We start from the raw sequence: 22,122 nt of genomic DNA on the forward strand, positions 1-22,122 counted from the left end.
GAAACCTGGGTGATAAATGTGCTTCTGTTTGAGTTCCAGAGTCAGATGTGAATTTCTTATTACTTGGCACAACCTTGTGTTTCTGCTTCTGAACCAGGACTTGGGACCTGGGCCAATGCTCTGTGTGACTCCAGGAGGCCATTCCTCCCACCTTAGAGTCTCAGCATCCCCTCTTACAGAATGAAGTAGTTGGACCGAATGGTCTCTGATGGATGTTTCCAGCTCTCATCTATGTTCAGAAAGAGGAATTATGCCATTAGCGTTTCCCTGCATGATCTGGTAGAGTTTAATAAGTTTCCTTCTGATGGAACACAACCGCCAGCTGCTGGTCCCATTCAGACACAGATCTGGGTTTGACCTGCAGAAGAGATTTTCCGTCCTGTTGTAACAATTCTGCCAAGAAAAGTGAGTACCATATGTATTAATGAGTCTGTCCTCAAAGAGGTAGAGATAAGTCCTTCCACCGTAAAGTCCTTCCACCAATTTTCTCTCCTTCTCTCCCTCTTTCCATCTATCCTTTCTTCCTTTCAGTTGCTTAGTTCATTCATTCATTCATATAACATTGATTAGTTACCTCCTATGTTTTTGTTTCTGTGTTTAGTTTTGCAGATTTCAAGATGAATAAGTAACAGTTTAGTGGATGAAAATAGATCTTCCTCCTCTATCCCTCTCTCCTCTTCATCCAACAACCCTTCCTCTTTTCATTTCTTTCTTTTTTTCCTTCATCCAGCACACATTTATTGAGGGGCCACCATGTGACTATGCGACTGGCACATTGCTAAGTGCTGATGCATATAACATACTCCCTGTCCTCGGGGAGTGCCTAGTCTAGAGGATGAGAAAGATAAGCTGACAAATGTCCATGTAGAAGTACAAGCCTATATGGTTTTTTTTTAAAGTTAGACAATGACCATCTTTTTGCAGAGCATCTGTGGAAACTTCTTGAAATTTGCCAGCAAGTTCAAAGAGCAAGGCTTGGGAGGGTGGATAGATGCCTTTCTTTTCCTCATATAATATAATTGGCCCCCAACTTCCTTGAAAAACCTCACCTGCCCCCTGGGCTGAGCGGGAGCTTCTCTCTATATCATAGTTATAAATGATAAATCTTCACTCCACATGTCGCTGACATATTATTCCTTACACTAATATGTCCATTGTTACGGAAATGCAATTACCATTAGATAAATTAAGATAGAGTGAGAAGGGTTCCTGATGCTTTTCTACTGATGTTGGATCAGAGTTACCTTCAAGGTGGTCTTGCCTGGCATGTGGTTAGAATGAACTAGAGCATAGCCTTGCCTAGAATAGTAAGACTATATCCAAGTGGTCAGATGTCCCCTGCCTTCTACTGGGACTCACATTTATTTCTCCCACGCGGGGTCAGAGACCAAACTGGGGAGATCTGTTACTCCAAGGAAAATTCTATAGTTTGGGAATGTTAATTGTCCATGGGGCCAGTATCCGTTTCTCTGTTTACACAATCATAGTTGAGTCTCCCTCAACTATCATAGTTGAGTCTCGGAGACTCTCTGGAGAGAGTCCAGTTTCTCCCTCCAGAGGTAACACCTAACTTGCAGGTTTGCTGCCAGGACTAAATGAACTAACAATATTAGTTACCCTGCTTCCAGGAAGATGGAGTAATTGTACTTTTCCGTATTCCTCCCACTAAGTACAGTTGATCCTTGAACAATGTGGGGGTGAGGGATGCCAACCCCACCCCCACAGTTGAAAATCCACATATAACTGTTGATGCCCCAAAACCTTAACTACTAATAGCCCACTGTTGATCAGAAGCCTTACCAATAACACAGTTTATTAACAGGTATTTTGTATGTTCTATGTCTTATATGTTATATTCTTGCAATAAAGTAAGCTAAAGAAAAGAAAATGTTATTAAGAAAATTATAAGGAGAAAATATATATTTACTATTCATTAAGTGGAAACAGGTCATCATAAAGGTCTTCATCCTTGTCGTCTTCATGTTGAGTAGGCTGAGGAAAAGGAGGAAGAGGAGGGGTTGGTCTTGCTGCCTCAGAAGTGGCAGAGGTGGAAGAAAATTCACATATAAGTGGACCAGTGCAATGCAAACCTGTGTTGTTCAAGGGTCAACTGTACATCTAAAAACGATGGACATTGTATATAAAATAAACATAAGACCACTCTGAAACAGGGCAAGAAGAAGGCAGACCAGCTAGGGACCCAAACAATGACACAGTGGCAAGTTCCCTGAGACTTTTTTTTTTTTTTTAAGATGGAGTCTCACTTTTGTCACCCAGGCTGGAGTGCAGTGGCGCAATCTCGGCTTACTGCAACCTCTGCCTCCCAGGTTCAAGCGATTCTCCTGCCTCATCCTCCCAAGTAGCTGGGACTACAGTCACCTGCCACCATGCCCGGCTAATTTTTTTTGGTATTTTTAGTAGAGATGGGGTTTCACTATGTTGGCCAGGCTGGTCTCGAACTTCTGACCCTGTGTTCCACCTGCCTCAGCCTCCCAAAGTGCTGGGATTACAGGTGTGAGCCACTGCGCCTGGCCGCCTGAGACTTCTTTTAGCTTCATGTATCCCAGACTTAGAACTGAAGAAGCTGGCAACCTGGATGTGTCAATGAGTAAAAACAAAAAAGGCCCCAACAAAAACCTGCCCCATCTAGTCAAAGGCCCAGGAAAGGGACAGCTTAGCAAGAATACTTTTACCCAATAACCATCCTACCCCAGCCAAACACCACAGAAAAATCTGTTGCCCTACCTACCCGTAACAACAAAGATCAAGTAGGGAGTCTAGACTCCCATCCTTGTCAAGCTGAACCCTGGCATCCCAGTCCTCCTGCCAGGCTGGTGTTAGAGAAGGCTGGGTAGGGACTGTCATCCCTGCTGGTGGGAAAGAACACCCCCCTCACCCAGCAATAATGCAGCACTTCCTCCCACACCTGCTGAGGTAGGATTCGAGGAGACCTAGTGGAGAGTCAGAGCTTTTACCACCACCATCATTAACAAGGCTGCTCCCTGATTTTTGGCATTCTTACCCCTCCCATCAAGAGTGGTATCAGCGAAGGTCTATGGGGGAGCTGGATTTCAACCCCCGCCCAGCAATAATGAGGAACTCCTCCCCTCTTCAGGGACTAACATAAGCTGAATGGAGAACTTAGATTTCTACCCATCCCTGGCAATAGCAAGGCAGTACCTCCCTTTTCTGTGCTAGAGCAATGTCACAGAAATCCAGTAAAAACAAGAGGTTTAAATAAGATCCAGAGTCTCACAACATAATACTCACATGTTCAGGCTTCAGTTGAAAATTACTTGTCATAGCAAGAAGCAGAAAGATCTCAAGCTGAATAAAAAAAGAAAGACAATCAATAGAAGCCAATGCTGAGATGACTGGGATTTTAGAATTATCTGATGACACTTTTAAAGCATTCATTATAAAAATACTTCAATAAGCAATTATGAACATTCTTGAGACTAATGAAAACATAAGAAGTCCCTGAAAAGAAACAGAAAGTGTCAGCAAAGAATCGGAAGATAAAAAGAAGAAGCATTTAGAAAATTTAGAACATACAATTAGAAAATACAATAACTAGATAAAAAATTCAATGGATGGACTCACTAACAAGATGGATGGGGCAGAGGAAAGAATTTGTGAACTTGAAGATACAATGATAGAAATTACACAGTCTGGATAACAGAGAGAAAATTGCCTGAGCAGAGTATCAAAGACCCTTGGGGATTATAATAAAAAATCTAACATTGGTGTCATTGGTGTCCTGGAAAGAGAGAAGAGGAGAAAGAGGGCAGAGCTGAAAATGTTCTTGAAGAAATAATGGTTGAAAACTTCCCAAACGGGGCAAAAGACATAAACCTACAGATTAAAGAATCTCAGAAAATACCAAAGAAGATCAACTCAAAGAAATCCGTGCTAAGATATGTCATTCAAACTTCTGAAAACTGAAGACAGACAAAAGCATCTTGAAAGCAACAACAGAGAAACAATACTTTAGCTATGGGAGAAACCATTCAAATGACAACAAATTTCTCATCAGAAACCATGGAGGCTAGAAGAAAGTGGCACAGCATTTTTTCAAGTGCCGAAAGAAAAGTTTTCAATTCCATGCATAGTGAAAATATTCTTCAAAAATGAAAGAGAAATCAAGACATTGTCAGATGAAGGAAAACTAAGACTATTTGTCATAAGTATATCTACCCTGAAAGAATAACTGAAAAGTATTTTCTAAACAGAAAAGAAGTAATAAAGAATCTTGGAAAATCAGGAAACAATAAAAAGTGTACAAATACGATTAGATACAATAGTACATATACCTTCTCCTCTTAAATTTTCTAAATTATGCTTGAGAGTTGAAGCAAAAATTATAACACTTTCTGATGTGGTTCTGTGTATATGTACAGGAAATATTTAAGATGATTATTAAAAGGGGAGGGTAAGGACATAAAGGAACACTTCACTCAAACTGGTAAAATGTCAATACCAGTAGACTGCAATAAGTTATGCATATATAATATAATACCTACAGCAGCCATTTAAAAAGCTATACAAAGAGATACACTCAAAAATACTCCAGCTATGTCAAGATGAAACTCTAAAAAATGTTTAACTAACTCACAGGAAGGCAGGAAAAATAAAACAGAAATTAAAAATGAAATTGACAAACCTGTAGCAAGACCAACAAAGAGAAAACTCTGATTACCATCGTCACGAATGAGATGGGACATCACTACAGACCCTGCAGTCATCAAATGGATAAAAAGAGAATATACAAACAATGCTACACATATACATTTACAGCTTAAATGAAATAAACCAGTTTCTTGAAAATCACAAACTTCCACAACTCACCCAATATGAAATATATAATTTGCATAGCCCTGTAAACATTAAGGAAACTGAATTTGTAATTTTAAAACTATCTTACTCCGAAAAAAGAAATCTCCAGATAGTGTCACCGGAGAATACTACCAAATGTCTAAAGAAGAATTAACACCAACTGTACACAATCTCTTCCAAAAAATAGAAGAGTATACTTTCCAATTCATGATATATACTAATATTACCCTGATTCTAAAGCCAGAGTACAAAAAGGAAAACTACAGACTAATATTCTTCATTAATATAGATGCAAAAATTCTTAACAAAATATTTAGAAAATAGAGTTCAGCAATATATACAAGTGGAGTTTATTCCAGGGATAGAAGACTGGTTCAATATCTGAAAAATCGATTAACATAATTCACCATATTAACAAGCTAAGAATAAAAAATAACGTGGTTATATCAATTGATACAAAAAATTGACAAAATTCAACAACCATTCATGATAAAAGAAATCAGAAAAGTAAAAATGAGGAAATTCCTCAACTTGATAAAAGCACCTAAAATAATACTACAGCTAACATTGTACTTAGTGATGAAAAACTGAATGTTTTCTTCTACAACTGGGAACAAGCTAGGATGTCCACTCTCACCGTTCTTATTCAACACAGTGCTGGAGGTTCTGGCCAATGCAGTAAGGCAAGAAAAGGAAACAAGACATGCAGATTGGAAAGGGAGAAATAAAAATGTCCTTATTTGCAAATAACATCATCGTCTATGTAGAGAATCCCAAAGAAAATACAAAAATCCCAAAGAATATATTTTTTAAAAAGTTCTTAGAACTAATTAGTGAATTCAGCAAGGTCACAGAATACACGATCAATACAAATTAGTTATATTTCTTTTTTTTTTTTTTTTCGAGATGGAATCTCACTCTGTCACCCAGGCTGGAGTGCAGTGGTATGATCTTGGCTCACTGCAACCTCTGCCTCCCAGGTTTAAGCAATTCTTCTGCCTCAGCCTCCCAAGTAGCTGGGACTACAGGTGTGTGCCACTGCACCTGGCTAATTTTTGTATTTTTAATAGAGATGGGGTTTCACTATATTGGCCAGGCTGGTCTCGAACTCCTGACCTCATGATCTGCCTGTCTTGGCATCCCAAAGTGCTGGGATTACAGGTGTGAGCCACTGTGCCTGGCTCAAATCAGTTATATTTCTATATACTAGCAATTAACATATGGAAACATGCCATCTACAATTGCTGAACAAAATGGAAATACTTTGGTGTATACCTGATAAAACATGTAGGGTTTATATGCTGAAAACTGCAAAATGCTGGCAAAAGGAAACAGAGATCAAAAGAAATGGAGACAGACACCACTGTGGGTTGGACTGTATTCCCCACAAAGATATGCTAAAGTCCTAACCTCCAGGACCTGTGAATGTGATCTTTGGAAATAGGAACTTTGCAGATATAATCAAGTTTAGATGAGGGTATACTGGAAGAGTGGTCCCTTATCCAATATGACTTTCGGCCTTATAAGAAGAGGAGAAGAGAAACAGTGACACACAGGGAGAATGCCATGTGACAACAGAGGCAGAGATTAGAGTGATGCAACTGCAATCCAAGTAATGACAAGGATTGCTGGCCACCACCAGAAGGTAGGAAGAGGCAAAGAAGGATTCTACCTAAAGTCTCAGAGGGATCCTGAGATATGGCTTTGCCAGTACTTTGACTTGGGACTTTTGGCCTCCAAAATTCTGAGAGAATAAATGTCTGTTGTTTTAACCCACTCAGTTTATGGTACTTTGTTACAACAGCCCTAGGAAACTGATACCCATACCATGTTCATGGATTGGAAGATTCAACATAGTTAAGAAGTCAGTTCTCCTCAAAATTCATATATAGGTTTAACACAATTTATAACAAGATCCCAGAAAGATTATTTTTATAAATAAAGACACGATTATTCTAAAAGTTATGTGAAAAGACAAAGGAACTAGAATATCTACAATAGCTTTATTCTTTTGAAAAATAATAAAGTGAGAGGAATCAGTCTACCTGATCTCAAGACTTCTTATATAGATACAGTCATCAAGACCAAAATGGATATACAGATGGCAAGTCAGCACACGAAAAGATGTTCACTATCTTAGCCATTAGGAAATGCAAATTAAAGCACAGTGAGATATCACTACACTCCAATTAGAAAGGCTGAAATAACAAATACTGACAATACCAAACACTGGCTAAGATGCAGAGAAAAATCAATCATTCCTACATTGCTGGTGTAAAATGGTGCAGCTACTCTACAGAACAGTTTTTGCATTTTCTTTTAAAACTAAATATGTTATTACTATATTATCCAGAAACTGCACTCCTGAGCATTTATTCCAGAGAAATACGAACATATGTTCACATAAATCATGTTAATAAATGTTTATAGCAGCTTTATACACAATAGCAAAAAATAGAAAACAACTTAGATGTCCTTCAGTGGGTAAATGGTTAAACAAACTCTGGTACATCCATGTTATAGAGTACTACTCAGCAATCAATCAAAAGGAAGAAACTCAGCAATCAAAAGGAAGAAATGATCGATACATGCAATAACTTGGATGAATCTATGGAGAATTATTCTGAGTGAAAAAAGGCAATCTGAAAAGGTTACATACTGTATGATTCCACTTATAAAACAGTGAAATGATAAAATTATAGAAACAGAGAATAGAGCTGGGCACCAGGGTGCACAACTCTAATCCCAGCTACTTGGGATGGAGATTGAGGCAATGGGATTGCTTGAGCCCAGGAGTTTGAGACCAGCCTGGGTAACGTAGCAAGACTCTATCTCAAAAAAACCCACATACAGCTAGTGTTTATTATACTGGACAGATATGGAGAATAGATTAGAAGTGCCAGGGGTTAAATATAGGGGGAGGATGGTGAGGAGAGAGCAGGAAATGGGTATGGCTATAAACGGGCAACATGAGGGATCTTTGCTTTGATGGATCTGTTCTGTATCTTGACTGTATCGGTTCAGTATCTGGGCGGTGATATTGTACTATAGTTTCATAAGATGTTATCGGTAGAGGAAACTGAGTGAAGGAAACATAAGATCTCTCTCTTCTCACAACTACGTGTGAAGCCACAATGATCTCAAAATAAAAAGCTTAATTATAGAAACATACTATCATTAACATAATAACTACCGTTTATTGATGACAAAGCACCTCTACTCAATACGAAGGAGGTGGCTACCTACATAACTCATTTAAACTTCACAACAGACCTACAAAGTGGATGTTCTTAGCCCATGTTAAGGATAAGGAGGCTGACCGCATTGACCCACACCTGTAATCCCAGCACTTTGAGAGGCTGAGGTGGGAGGATCAGATCGCATGACCCCAAGAGTTTGAAACCAGCCTGGGCAACATAGTGGGACCCTGTGTGTCTACAAAAAAAGGTGTTTTAAAGCTGGCCATGGTGGTGCATGCTTGTGGTCCCAGCTACTCAGGATGCTCAGGTGAGAGGATCACTTGAACCCAGGAGGCTGAGGCTACAGTGAGCCATGATCGTGCCATTACCCTCCAGCCCAGGCCACAGAATGAGACCATGTCTCAAAAAACAAAAATAAATAAATAAAAATAAAATTAATAAAAAGGAAAAGGAGTGACTCACTGACCCAGAAGCAGTGTGGATCTAGTGGCAGTGGAGTGGGCTTTGGGAGAGTGAAATGTACAACCTGGCTGGACACCCAGTAAGCATCTAGACAGAGAATGTCCATTTCCCCTCTGCCCTTGACCTCCTTTGCTATTGGGTGTTTGCCTCATCTACTCTTGGAGTTGGCAGATAAGCATACCTGTTGACCACACTAAACCGTCCACATGAGTAGTGGACCTCTGAGTAATGGAGGGATCAAGTGACCACTGCCCTGTGGGTGAACAGATGAAGGCTCTCCTGAGAACACTTAGCTCTGCTAGCTTCAAGAGGCAGGAATCCCTTTTATGTCATGTGGAGGTTTGCTGCTTTTGCTCATCTCTTGCCATCTGATGAAAGCAAAAAGTCCCAAAGAGGTGAAATGCTTTTCAAGGTTCAGGCGACAACAATCTATCCCTTTCCAGGAGAACATGCCTGCAAATGCATACAGCTACTGTTCCTCCCTGCCTGCCTCCCTCCCTCCCATGCCTCCACATCAGCTACTGTTCCTCCCTGCCTGCCTCCCTGCCTCCCATTCCTCCCCATCATTTAATCTTCATGCAGCCCTGTGCACTTGATGTTATCATTATTCCCATTTTACAGAGGACAAAACCGAGGAATGGAAAGGTTGGGCATTTTGCCCAGGATGTACAGAAAAGAGGTGGCTGTGGAATTTGAGTCCAGGTTTTCCTGACTCCGGATCCTGCTGATACTAATTTCCTTGTGCTGCTGTAACTTTTAAAAGAGCATAAACTGGGTGGCTGAAACAACGGAAATTTATTCTCACACAGTTCTAGAGGCCAGAAATTCAATGTCAAGATGCCAGCAGGGTTGCCTTCTAGAGGCTCTGAAGGACAATCTGTTCCATGCCTCTCTCCCAGTCTCTGGTGGCTCCGGCAATCCTTGGCTTGTGTCTGCATCACTCCAATCTCTCCCTCCATCTTCATGTGACTTTCCTTTCCATGTGTCTGTCATTGGATTTAGGACTCACCTGAATCCAGGATGATTTGGATATTTGTCACTGGATTTAGGATATTTGTCACTGGATTTAGGACTCACCCAAATCCAGGATGATCTCATCTCGGGATCCTTACCTTAAATTATGTCTGCAAAGACCCTTATTTTAAATACGATCAGATTCAGAGATCCTGGGTGGACGTCTTTTGGGGGATACCGTTCAACCCACTACTCTGCTCGGAAGTCCACCCCAGCTGGCCATTCCGAAAATGCACACATGGATTCTATCTCTCCTTGTTTTTGAGCTGGTCTGGGGTGAGGAGAGGCAGTGCTGGTTCCAGCTGTGACCCGAGCTAAGATGCTGAAGGCTCACTCTCACATTCTCTCTGGAGCTGTCAGACTGTTGATTCTTTAATAAACACTTGGGAGGAGAGGGGTTGGAATGGGAGGGGTACTCTGGCCACCTCTGCATGGGGTTTTTCAGAATCAAAGAGGCACAGGGTGAGTGGCTGTCACCTGTGTGGTTTTCATTACGTGGTCACCTTTCACTCTGGGGTCCAAGCAGTGGACAGGAATTCGACTCCAGAGGCTGTTCCTTCCACAGCCGGATGCAGCCCAGTGGGGCTGATGAAGCAGGACGGACTTCGGAAGAATCTGGTGGCTGAGGAAAGGGCAAGAATTGTTGCGGGGGCTGGGGTGGGGGCCTCTCCTGCTCAGCCCACTCTTTCTGCTGTGTCTCTGCTTCCCTGCCTGTCCCTGACTCCTACCCTGTTTTCTCTCTGCAGGACCACATCCCTGTCCCTTACCAGCCAGACTCCAGCAGCAACCCCTCCTCCACGACGTCCTCCACGCCCTCCTCGCCAGCACCCCCCCTCCCTCCTAGTGCCACACCGCCTTCTCCCCTACACCCTTCCCCGCAGTGCACACGGCAGCAGAAGAACTTCAACCTGCCAGGTACCTCCATGCTTGGGGAGACATGGGGGTGCAGCATTGGAGGGGCAGAGATTAGGGAGGGGGTGGGTTCACGCCAGAGCCCTGATGCAGCAAGTCTCTGCTGCAAAGCGAATGGGTCAGTGACCAGAGAGGGGCAAGGAAGTATGTGGACCGACCCTTACCGTATCCTAAGCAATTACCCTATATCACTTATTTAATCTTTGGAACAGCCACAAGGTAAGCATTATCAGCTCATTTTACAGATGAAGAAACAGAGGCTCAAAGAGGTGCAGGAACTCTTAGAGACTCTATCTTTTGGCAAGCTACAACCCAGGGTCTTCGCCTAAGTCTCAGTCACAGAAGGGAGCCATTGGCTCTGGAGCTGACAGTTGTCTTATGAGCTAAATTGGTTAAAATTGGCAGCGAGATCCTGTGCTGGAGATCTTAGGGGCACATGTCTGAGCAGGGCCGCATACTGAGTCTTAACCCAGATGTGAGGACAGGGCTGTCACTGAGCAGTCTGGACTCCTGGAGTCAAGATCCAGGTCTATTGCATTCTTGCTGTGTCTCACCTCTGAAAAGATGTAGTTGGACAGGATGATCTGGAAGGTTCCTCTAGCTCAGGAATTCCAAGGCACCTGGGCTGTTGACTAGGGAGTATGCACTGGGCTATGAGATCATAGTAGAGAAGCCACTCATGGGACACTGTGGCTTCTTGACCTCCTTTGTCATTAGACCTAAGAATGGGATATTTTTCTTCCTTCAGGTAGATGAGACCTAAGAATCTCCCCATCTCTTCCAGAGTCCAGCCTGGCCCAGTTCCTGTGCTAGGGCCCTAAGAATGCTTCCAACTCAGCCATATTTGTGGCACTGCAGCTGGCTTCAAGAAGAAGGCTGGTGGGACTGGCATGGCCAGTTGGAACCAGGGTCTACATATGTGTTGTTCAATATGGTATCTGCTAGCCATGTGTGGCTATTTACATTTAAATGAATTAAAATTAAATATAATTTAAAAATTAGCTTATCAGTTACACTAGCCACATTTCAAGGGCTCAGTAGCCACATGTGGCTGGTGGCTGCCATACTAAATGGCTCAGGCGTAGAACATTTCCATCATCACTGAAAGTTCCATTGGATGCTCTGGTCTAGCGCCTGATTTCCTCCTGAGTCAACAAGCTTCACACTATGAAAAAAATCCCAGGTCCTTGGCCACAGCTCACACCTCTAAGCTTAACCAGGCATGAGTGAATGGCCAGGAGGCCAATGGAGGCCCTGCCCCACACCTGGGCAGCACCCACATGCAACCATCCGTCCATCTGAGGACAAGCCAATCACGGCACCTGCCCACACTGTTTTGATTTGGGTTATGTCCACAGAGGTGGTGCATATTTTGAATTCTTGGAACTTTGGGTTTTTTGTTAAGTTCAAGTCTGAATTTGACAGCCTCATATCCACCTAGTGTGGGGGCCACTCACCTGGCAGCCATCAAGGACTGCAACGTGAGTCACCAGCTGAATCGTCTTAGTAAGTGCCGCCGATTCATTGCCCGGCATTTCCACAGACAGAAGGCTCCCAACTGCCATCTCCAGGGTTGTTCATTTTTACTTCTTCAGAAGGGGATGAAGGGAAAAAAAGACTCTTAGACTTCCCATGACCACCCACACTTGGGGGAAGTGGGCCTGATGCTTTCCAATAGCCACTTCACTCCCTGGAGACACTGACTTCAGGAGTATTTTCTCTGAAATTGTTTGGCACTTGTTTATGGACCAAGGGATGGGGAAGGGCACAAAAGGACCACAGCTCTTTTCATCCCTTAAAGAATCTGCTGGCATCTTCAGACAAGAGACCTGCCTAGCCAGGAGTAATCAGGGTGTCCCTTAGCTCCTTCCTCCCCTCAGCCAGAGTCTTCAAGGAGGGGTGCCTGACAATTTGCTGTTCTAGCGTGCCACCTTATGTCCCCATCTGCTCCATGACAGGCCATGACGAGGTCCTGGCCCTCTTTGGGGACTGGGCTAAGGGGTCCTTTGGGTAAAAGCACTTCAGCATGGCAGTTAGAGTATGGGCTCTGCAGCCAAGCTGCTTAGGTTCAAATCTCAGCTTTACCACTTAATGTCTGTGTGATATTGGGCAAATAACTCGCCTCTCTGGGCCTCAGTGTTCTCATCTATAAAGTGGAGATCATAATAGTACCCACCTTAGATAATTGTTTTAGAAAGAAATGTCATAATACATAGACAAAGCTTAGCAGGGTGACAGTTTCATTGAAGGCCTCAACAAATCTGGGCTTCTTGGATTATTATTAAACACAATAATAATAAAGTACAGTGGCTGCCTTTATTTGCATTTCTCATCATCACTGCTAATTAATATGGGGGCCTAGACAGAACTGCAGAACGAAAGATGAAATCCCGATATACCTTGACATAGGAGTATGAACTGAACTCAACATTTGGGGAAGGTAATTTGGCATTTTCTGTTGAAGTTTTTTGTTGTTGTTGTTTTGAGATGGTGTCTCCCTCTGTTGCCCAGGCTGGAGTGCAGTGGTGCGATCTTGGTTCACCGCAACCTCCACCTCCCGGGTTCAAGCAATTCTCCTGTCTCAGCCTCCTGAGTAGTTGGGACTACAGGTGCACACCGCCACACCCGGCTAATATTTGTATTTTTAATAGAGACAGAGTTTCACCATATTGGTGAGGCTCATCTCGAACTCCTGACCTCAGGTGATCCACCCACCTTGGCCTCCCAAAGTGTGGGGATTACAGGAGTGAGCCACCATACCCAGCCCTGTTAAAGTTTTAAATGTGCATTCCTTTGACCATTATATCACTTCTAGGAATTTATATACAGAAACACTTGCACTAGGGTGCAGAGATCTGTGCATAAGGACTTCATTGTAACAGTGAAAACTGAAATTAACCTAAATGCCCATCGAGAGTAGGTGGTGAATGGTTGAATACACACATATATCCGTATAACCAAATATTCTGCAAACTTTCAAAGGAATGTAGTACTCTATATAGATTTCCTGACATGGAAAGATATCCATAATGTTTCTTAAGTAGAAAATAAGTGATTTGCAAAGTCATCAGTATAATATTCTACTTATTGTAAAATATTTACATATACATATGTCTGTGTACCAGTGTGTGTATATGTGTTCCCATGTGTGCGTAAAGTCTGGAAGAACTTCATGGCGGCTGTTGAGGAAAGGGACTTTATCTCATGCACTTCTATGATGTATATGAGTGTGCATCCATTTCAGAATCGAATAATAATAAAATTCAGTGCTGAAATGGAAAACAAAACAGAACCTTTTGGAAGTACAGTTGGGCCTACCCTGTGTCTTAGGTGGTTTTAGCAAAACACTCCCAGGGTCATGAGTACCTGTCGTGTTTGTACAAAGATCTGGCTGGCTGTCCCACTCTTGACTGGGAGCTTCTGTTGATGAAAAATGGAGCTTTGCCTGTGGGTCCCTGCCAGATGTTGAGTTTTCTGAAGGCTATTTAAGCTAAAGCTTAGGCATAACAATGTCCCCAGCACTGATTCATCTAGAACATTCTTGTCCAAAAGGAGCTGGGGGAGTTGACCAGCCATTTAACTCATCTGTTAACCTCAGGACATGTGGTGAAAAGGATATAAGAACCCCAAGCATGGCATGTGCAGCCTCGGTGGTATTTGTGACTCTGTGCTGCCAGTTGGGTGGACCTCCTGCTATCCGCCTTTCCCTGAGTCCTGGGGCCATGTGGACATGGCCCAGTATAAGGTGACATCAAGAGTGCTGCATGGACAGACAGACCTGGAGTTGGATCCCAGCTTTGCTCCTTCCTAGCTGTGTGATTTTGAGCGTGGTACTGCCTCTGTTTAGGTCTCTCATCAGTAACATGGGGCTAGTTCACTGCTACTGGTGAGCAGAGTTGTGGTAGCATCCATCATGGCAAGGTAGATGAAGAGGCTCTGAAAATGATTGTCTTATGGGTTTCTGAGGCTGGAGTGTTCAAATACCTTCTTTCTTTGGAGCCACCTAGAGCCATCTTGAAACACACACACACACACACACACACACACACACCCAACTCCAGGAAATGGCAAATTCTAATGGCTCAAAGGGAGAAGAAAGGAGGTGGAATCTGCCTTTGGTGGAGTTTGCAGGGTTTCTGAGACCTCACTTGGGCCATGTGGGCTTGTGAGAGTGTTTCCTCCCTTCCCCTTTCCATCAGTCTCTCCCAAGTCCCTCTTTTATGCTCATCACTCTGTGCCATGGTCTTTTTTACATACTTACTTGTTAAGTGTCTGTCTCCTCCATCAGAATGCCAGCTGCATGAGACTAGGCAATGTGTCTTCAGTCACCACTCCACGCTCAAAGCCCAACATGTTGCCTGCAACTGAAGGCACTCATTACGTGTTTGTTGAATGAATGAATGACCTGAATTTCATGCACTGCCCAAGGCTGCATTTTTTTTCTCTTGAAATTTTCTTCTTGGCCCTCAGACTGTATTCATCCATTCATTTTGTTAACAGTATTTATTACGCATCTACTGTGTGCCAGCTACTGTACTAGGCACTAGGTTTGGAGCAGGGAACAAACCAGACATGGCCCCTGGATTCACTTCCTATTGTTATTGTAACAAATGACCACATACTTAGTGGCTTAAAAGCACACAAGTTTATTATCTTACGGTTCTAGAGGCCAGATGTCCAAAACGGGCTTCACTGGGCTAAAAACCAAGATGTCAATAGGGCTGGTTTGTTCTAGAAGGTCTCAGGGAGAATCCGTCTCCTTGCCTTTTCCCAGCATCTAGGGGCTGCCCACATTACTTGTGGCCCCTCCTCATTCCGGCCTCTGCTTCCATGATCACATCTCCTTCTCTGACCCTGCCTCCCTCTTCGGAGGACCCTTGTGATGACATTGAGCCCACCCAGATGATCTAGGATAATCTCTCCACCTCAAGATCCTTAAGTAATCTCATCCAAAGAGTCCCTTGTGCCATGTAATGAAATAGATTCACAGTTTCCGGGGATTAGGACCTGGACATGTTGTGGGGGCAGGGGCAGGCATTATTCTGCCTACAACAGCCCCAGTTCTCATGAAAAGTATAGCTTAGTGAGAAAAAGAGGTGTTAACCAAATAAACGTGCATGAAAATAGGATTCTAGATTGTGATGAAGGCGGTGATGGCTAAGAGCCTTTGCAAGAGTCCTTGAGCAAATGCAAGAGAACAGATTTAGGTTGGAGGGTCACTGGATGGCTGAGTTCTGCAGGTGGGGGAAGTAAGGCAAAGGCCCAGCCACAAGAAGGGGCCCGAGTGCCATAAACAAGGGAAAGTGGCCTCCAGAGAGACTGAGAGCTACAGGGTCTGGGCCTGGCAGGATTTTAGATTTTATGTGAGACTCCATGGGATGCAGTTGAAAGGTTTAGGCAGAGAACGACTTGACCTTTCTTCCTTCCTTCAAGAAGACCACTCTGGCTGCTCTTTTGGGAGGCCTCAGGGTAGGCATGGGGGCTCCAGAGGAGAAGCTCCTTCAGAGTGGCCTGCTTGTCTCTTTGACTTCATCTGCAGCCTCCCAGGTCCTGAGTCATCTTGGATGCCAGAAAGCCAGGAGCCACTCGGCTCTCCTGAGCAGCCCACTCAAGGTCACCAGCTGTTCTTTAGAGCCACTTCTTGATGGTGTCTGTCATCAGCAGGAAGAACAGGTCTCCCAACAATGTCTTTCTTCCTCTTCTGGCCATGTGTTTCCCTTTCAGTCACCAGGAACGAGTTGCTCCATGGCACATGAGGAGGAGTCAAGGAGGGCGTTGGCTTCAGGTGTGGAGGCATTTGCTGGTGTCCTGTTGCCTGACACCTGTCCCTTCTCAGAATCTCTGAAGCAGCTCCTGCTCTCCGTTGCCCAACCCCTCCCTTCCAAAAAGAACATAGCTGTCAGCGAACCTTTTCTGCAGACATTGAATCCCCCATCACTGTCAGAGCTGGGGAGGGAAAAGATCAGCTAAGTCTCTTGAGAGCCTTGGATAGTTTTTCCTGTTTTAATTTTAGCCCCTTGTTGACTAATAAAGTAGTTGCAAGCAATAAAAAACTTGTGTTATCTAATAGTAAAACGGTCCCTGAAGTCATGGAGGGTGATTTTCTTTTAAAGCTTTGCTCTGTGACCTTGAATAAGCTGCTTCTTGCCCTGGACATCCCATTTTCCAGAATCAAAAATAGACTCCAACTATTTGATATAATCTGGAATTGGACTAAGCCCAAGGTTTTTGCTGTTTCATCTATGATAAAGAGAGTTGGTTAATTCAACAAATGTGTGTTGCACACTGATTGGTGCAAGGCACAGAACCAGGAGTTTGAGGTCCTGAGATAGTAGGACTTACTCCCTATCCTGAAAGAATCTATCAATAAATTTCAACCTCAGAGAGAGTGTTCCGTCTGCTTCCCCAAAGCAGAAGGTTTCGTTAGCACTTGGAACTATGTGATTGTCTCTTGGCTGTAAATCATTCTTGTCTATTAGTTAAAAGAGCTTAGAAATGTGTTTATTTATCTCGCAGCTAATACGAATTCAGCACCTTCAATACACTTTTATCTCGTAATGATGGTCCTTGCCCTTTGAGGAAGAGACTGTTATTATCCTCATTTTACACATGTGTACAGTGAGACTTAGAGCTTCTACAAATAGCCAAGGGCAGAGCAAAGATTTGACCCCAGGGGATCAGCTTCTAGACTCTAGGCTGTGAGCTACTGTGCTAATATTTGATAAACCAACTCCAGTGGTGGCTTGTCCCTGAATGTCATCAAATTGTTTCTGGAAGTGGATTCACCAATACAGACTCATCTGACTATATCCCTGCCCTCTTCATTTACTTGAGGACACAAAGCTCTGTGTCCCCTGGCTCCAACACCCCTTGGCCCCCTATTCCAGGCACTGTTCCCCAATGGAGTAAGTGCTAATGTTAGAAACCTTTAAGTGTCTGAGACCCCTGGCCTCTGGCAAGTAGATTAGAGGTAAAAGGAATTGTCAGGGAACTGGCAGTGAAGTCCACAAAATTTCTTTTATATAATTTTTTCCTAAATACAGAAGTTAATTCATGTTTGTGGTAGGTAGAATAATTCCCAAAAGATGTCCATGTCTTGATCTCAGAATCTGGGAAGATGCTGCTTTACAGGACGGTAGGAACTTTGAAGATATGATTAAGTTATGGATCTTGAGATGGGAGGATTATCTTAGCTTATCTGGGCAGTCCCTAAATATAATCACAAAGGTCCTTATCAGAGGGAAGCAAGAAGGTCAAAGGCAGAAGAAGGAGATGGCACAACAGAAGCAGAGGTTGGAGTGATGGAGCCATGAACCAACAAATGCAGGCAGCCTCAAACAATGGAAAAGAAAAGGAATAGATTTTCCTGGAGCCTTCAGAAGGAACTAAGCTTGATTTCAGCCCTGTAAGACTCATTTCAGACTTTTGTCCTCCAGAACTGTAGGAGGATACATTTGTGTTGTTTTACTAAGTTTGTAGTAATTTGTTACAGCCACAAAAAAGAAAACTGATACGATGCTCGTTGCAGAAAATTAGGAAAGTACAGAAAAAGCACAAAGGATTTTTTAGGCCACTGTAATCATTCTTCCAAAAGGGGAAAAAATTAATATTTTGGATTATGGCTTTGCAGAGTTTTTCTGTGTGTGTGTGTGTAATTATGCATTTCACAAAAATGGTATTGTAGTCAGAATGTCTGTTTGAGTTGGAGCAGTCTGATTTTAGGGAGTGTGAGATGTCAGATGGGAGGGTTGGCATGGATGTTGAGAGTTCTGGTTTCTTTACACATGTTTGCAGTCCCTTGTCTGCAGGGATGTCTGCAGAATTATGGAAACTCTTGAAGGTGGGCAGAGAATGACCATGTGGTGGCCGTAAGAGCTCAATTTGGTCCCTGAAGGGATGTCTCCTTGGGGATACTCACTTTGATGTTTTCTTTCTTTTGCAAGCATCCCACTACTACAAATACAAGCAGCAGTTCATCTTCCCAGGTGAGTTTCATGTGAGCTGGAAGCAGCCCCTTCTGAACAAGCCCCGCTGCGTTGCAGGAGTTTCTGGGATGAATGGAGGCAGATGTTGTGGGGGTGCCTAAGATCAAAGAGGGTAGTGGAGTCACCACACTCCAGGATAATGGCTGAACATGGAAGTGGAGAAGAAAGAGTGGGCACAGTGGGACCCAAGGAGGTCCCGAGGCACCGTGGAAAGGCCTGAGAGGGTTGAGTGCCTGGGCAACCCTCTGGAACACTGGGCAAGCATGAGGAGGGGTCTAGAGCCATGTGGCAGGAAAAAGATGGTCATAGGGTCCTGAGCTGGGTACTGAGAAGATGTGAAACCAAGGGGCCTTATCATCCCCAAGGGAACCCAGGAGAAAGGAAGATTCAGAGATGACCAATGAATGCTTCAGGCTAGATGTTTGAGGGTTCTGGCAGCCCCCTACTCAACAATGAAGAATTTTGTTGAGGATGTCATCCAGAACCCTGGTCCAGCTGAGCAGGTAGAGTCTAGGTGGTCCAGGAAAGGAGAAAGGAGATTGGCCAAGGGCAGAGATCCAAGATCTGGTGAAAAATTGGCTGCCATGTCACCCAGGAATCAGGCCTTTGCGGGGGTTGTGGACTTCACATTTGTTTTCTGAATGTCCAATCTCTGGTTTTCAGATGTGGTGCCGGTGCCAGAGACGCCGACACGGGCGCCCCAGGTCATCCTGCATCCGGTGACCTCGAATCCAATGTAAGTGGGACAGAGACATCTTCCCCCTTCCCCAAGCTTCCCAGCCCCGGTCCTACAATCCACTCAAGTTCCCTGTCTTCTTTCCTCCTCTTCCTGCAACTGATGGAGTTTGGGGCAGAGGGAGATGTACAAGGGGGCCAGAGAGACATAGGGAATAACTTAGGCAAAGAGAAAGAGTGTGACAGCTCAGTCAGAGAGGTGGAGAGAGAGGCAGTGCTGTTCCTCATGAGCAGCTATGCCTTGTGTCTCTGCCCCTGCCTGTCAAATGCAATTTCCAGGGGCTAGACCGTTTCCTAAGGACCCATAACCCCCTCTATGATTAGGAAGACAACTTTCCCCAGGCGATAGCTAGTACTTAATGAAAGGGCAATTATTCCATGTCACTGAACATGGAATAACTTTCAAAAGTCTCATTTAGGTTTATACCAGGAATCAGCAAACTATAGCCCATGGGACAGATTCAACTTCCTGCTTGTTTTTATATAGTTTTATTGGAACACAGCCATGCCCATTTGTTTACAATGTATTGTGCATGGTTGCTTTCTCCATGCAGCAGCAGAGTCAAGTAGTTGTAATAGAAACTGTATGGCTTGCAAAGCCAAAAATAGTTACTCTATGACCCTTTGCAGAAAGAAATTTGCTAACCTCTGGTTTATATTATTATAAAAATAATATAAGCTAATTTTGGAAAATTTGGGCTATTCTTTAAAAAGGGAAAGGCAAAATAATCACTCATGACCTCACCACTGTTAGAACTTCTATGTGTTCTTTCCATTTATATTTTACATAGTTATGACCCACAATATATGCAAGCAGCTACCATCTTGCTTTGTTATCTTTATGCTGAACATCACATTTTATAAATATTATTTTAGCCTCTCCATAGACATTGTTGGTTTTTGTTTTTTGTTTGTTTGTTTTGAGACAGAGCCTCACTCTGTCACCCAGGCTGCAGTGCAGTGGCGTGATCACGGTTCACTGCAGCCTCAGCCTCCTGGGCTCAAGTGATCTTCCCAGCTCAGCCTCCCAAGTAGCTGGGATTACAGGTGTGTGCCACCACACCCAACTAATTTTTGTATTTTTTTATTTTTTATTTTTGTAGAGACAGGGATTCTCCATGTTGCCTAGGCAGGTCTCAAACTCCTAGGTTCAAGCGATCCTTCCACCTCAGCCTCCCAAAGTGCTGGGATTATAGGCATGAGCCACCACACCTGTCCGACATTGTTTTTAATGGCTGTAAAATGACATATTGATGTAGTATAATTTTCTTAACCATTTTCCTATTGCTGGATTTTACATTGCTTCCCATATTTCACTGTTGTAAATAATGCTGCAATGAACATCGTTGTGTGTAGCATCCTTAGGAAACAGACCCTCTTTCCAGGTGGTTTGTTGCTTGTGCAGCAGAAGTGAAGTCACCCTGGCCAGGTGCAGTGGTTCACGCCTGTAATCCCAGCACTTTGGGAGGCCGAGGTAGGAGGATCACCTGAGGTCAGGAGTTCGAGACCAGCCTAGCCAACCTGGTGAAACCCCGTCTATGCTAAAAATACAAACATTAGCCAGGCGTGGTGGCACACAACTGTAATCCCAGCTACTTGGGAGGCTGAGGCAGGAGAATTGCTTGAACCCAGGAGGTGGAGGTTCAGTGAGGTGGGATTGTGCCACTGCACTCCAGCCTGGGCAACAGAGGGAGACTCTGTCTAAAGAAAAAAACAAGTGATGTCACAAAGTCACCTCCTTAACTTCTTTGGTTGTGATGGAAGCCTGGGCCTTGCTAGGATTTGACCAGTTTCCTAACTCACCTTTGTGCCTACTTAGTTTTTCTTCTGGGTCCCCACTGCTTCATCTTTTCTGACTGGTCTTATGGACTTTGTTAAAGACTTACATGGTACATCTCTGAAATCAAAGGAGCAGAAACTTGCCGGGGGATATGGTGCTGACATCTAGCTCGAGATCATTGCTCTGCTTCACATAACCAATTCTACAATTTGTGCAAGATGAACTCCAGGTTATTAACTGACAGTCCAGAGGTACCAGCAAAAAACAGTCAATAGCTGCTTGCGATCTGCTTAAATGTGCGTGGAGTGATGGCAACTCTTTGCAGAGGGAAATAATTGTAGCCCTGGCTGCTGGAATTGTACCTTGATGCAGAGAGGAGGGTGGCCTGTTTTGGTTTTGGGCATGAGGAGGGACTCCAGCTGCATTGTCCCAGCCAAGTCTCCCCCAGGGCATCAAGTTCCCAGCATGTTAGCTCATTGTGCAGGTTCATTCCACTTTCCCAGGCTGTGCTATGAGTAATTGGTTAATACCATGGCAAATGCCACTTTGGAATTGACCTTTCTTTCTCTTTTAGTTCTTGTGGTCTTTCAGACTCTCTCTCACCAGGACCCCATCCAGCAAGTGGATTGACTCTATGGAGTCAGCCACTTCCTGCGATCTGAGCGTCAGGATAGGGGAGATTCCCCAAATGAGGACGGGGAAGGGGGCATCTACTGGGGAAATAGGAAAGGAGGGGTGGGGTATTCATTGTGATTCTTTTTTCTCACCTGTTGCAGCTCTTCCCTGTCTTCAATAGCCCAGTTCTGTCTCCCTGTTGCACTTCAAAAACACATGCACATACTCAAGTCTAAACCCCGCAACATACCTCTAATGCACACTGTGCCCAACATCCATCACATGTCAAATGTCACATGCATTTGACAGTCCCCTCACACCTCTAATGCACACCCAATTATACTATCGGCATACAGCATCCCCCTTGACATCCTGTGTATACACCCAACTCACATGCACACAAGACAACCCTGCACAAAGCACATTCCATAATACCTACGCAGTGCTCACACAAATTGTGACGCCCCGTCAGCATCTATACCCAACATGTTTGCTTACTAAGAACAGAACTGCAGCTCGTGAGCTTATGAATGCATCACACACACACACACACACACACACACACACACACACACACACACAC

General features: G+C 43.8%; 1 protein-coding gene across 3 annotated transcripts in view; it reads left to right on the forward strand.

Moving 5' to 3' along the window:
- KSR2 (kinase suppressor of ras 2) overlaps positions 1-22,122 on the forward strand; it is a 526,910-nt gene that overhangs the window by 429,572 nt on the left and 75,216 nt on the right. For all 3 annotated transcript variants that reach the window (XM_058425819.1, XM_058425817.1, XM_058425818.1), the window contains 3 exons: positions 10,259-10,427; positions 18,368-18,409; positions 19,073-19,145. In XM_058425819.1, coding sequence (XP_058281802.1) covers positions 10,259-10,427; positions 18,368-18,409; positions 19,073-19,145 — 284 coding nt within the window. The remainder of the gene's footprint in view (positions 1-10,258; positions 10,428-18,367; positions 18,410-19,072; positions 19,146-22,122) is intronic.

This window comes from Hylobates moloch, unplaced genomic scaffold, assembly GCF_009828535.3.
Source record: "Hylobates moloch isolate HMO894 unplaced genomic scaffold, HMol_V3 SCAFFOLD_12, whole genome shotgun sequence".
In the NCBI taxonomy this organism is placed as follows: Eukaryota; Metazoa; Chordata; class Mammalia; order Primates; family Hylobatidae; genus Hylobates; species Hylobates moloch.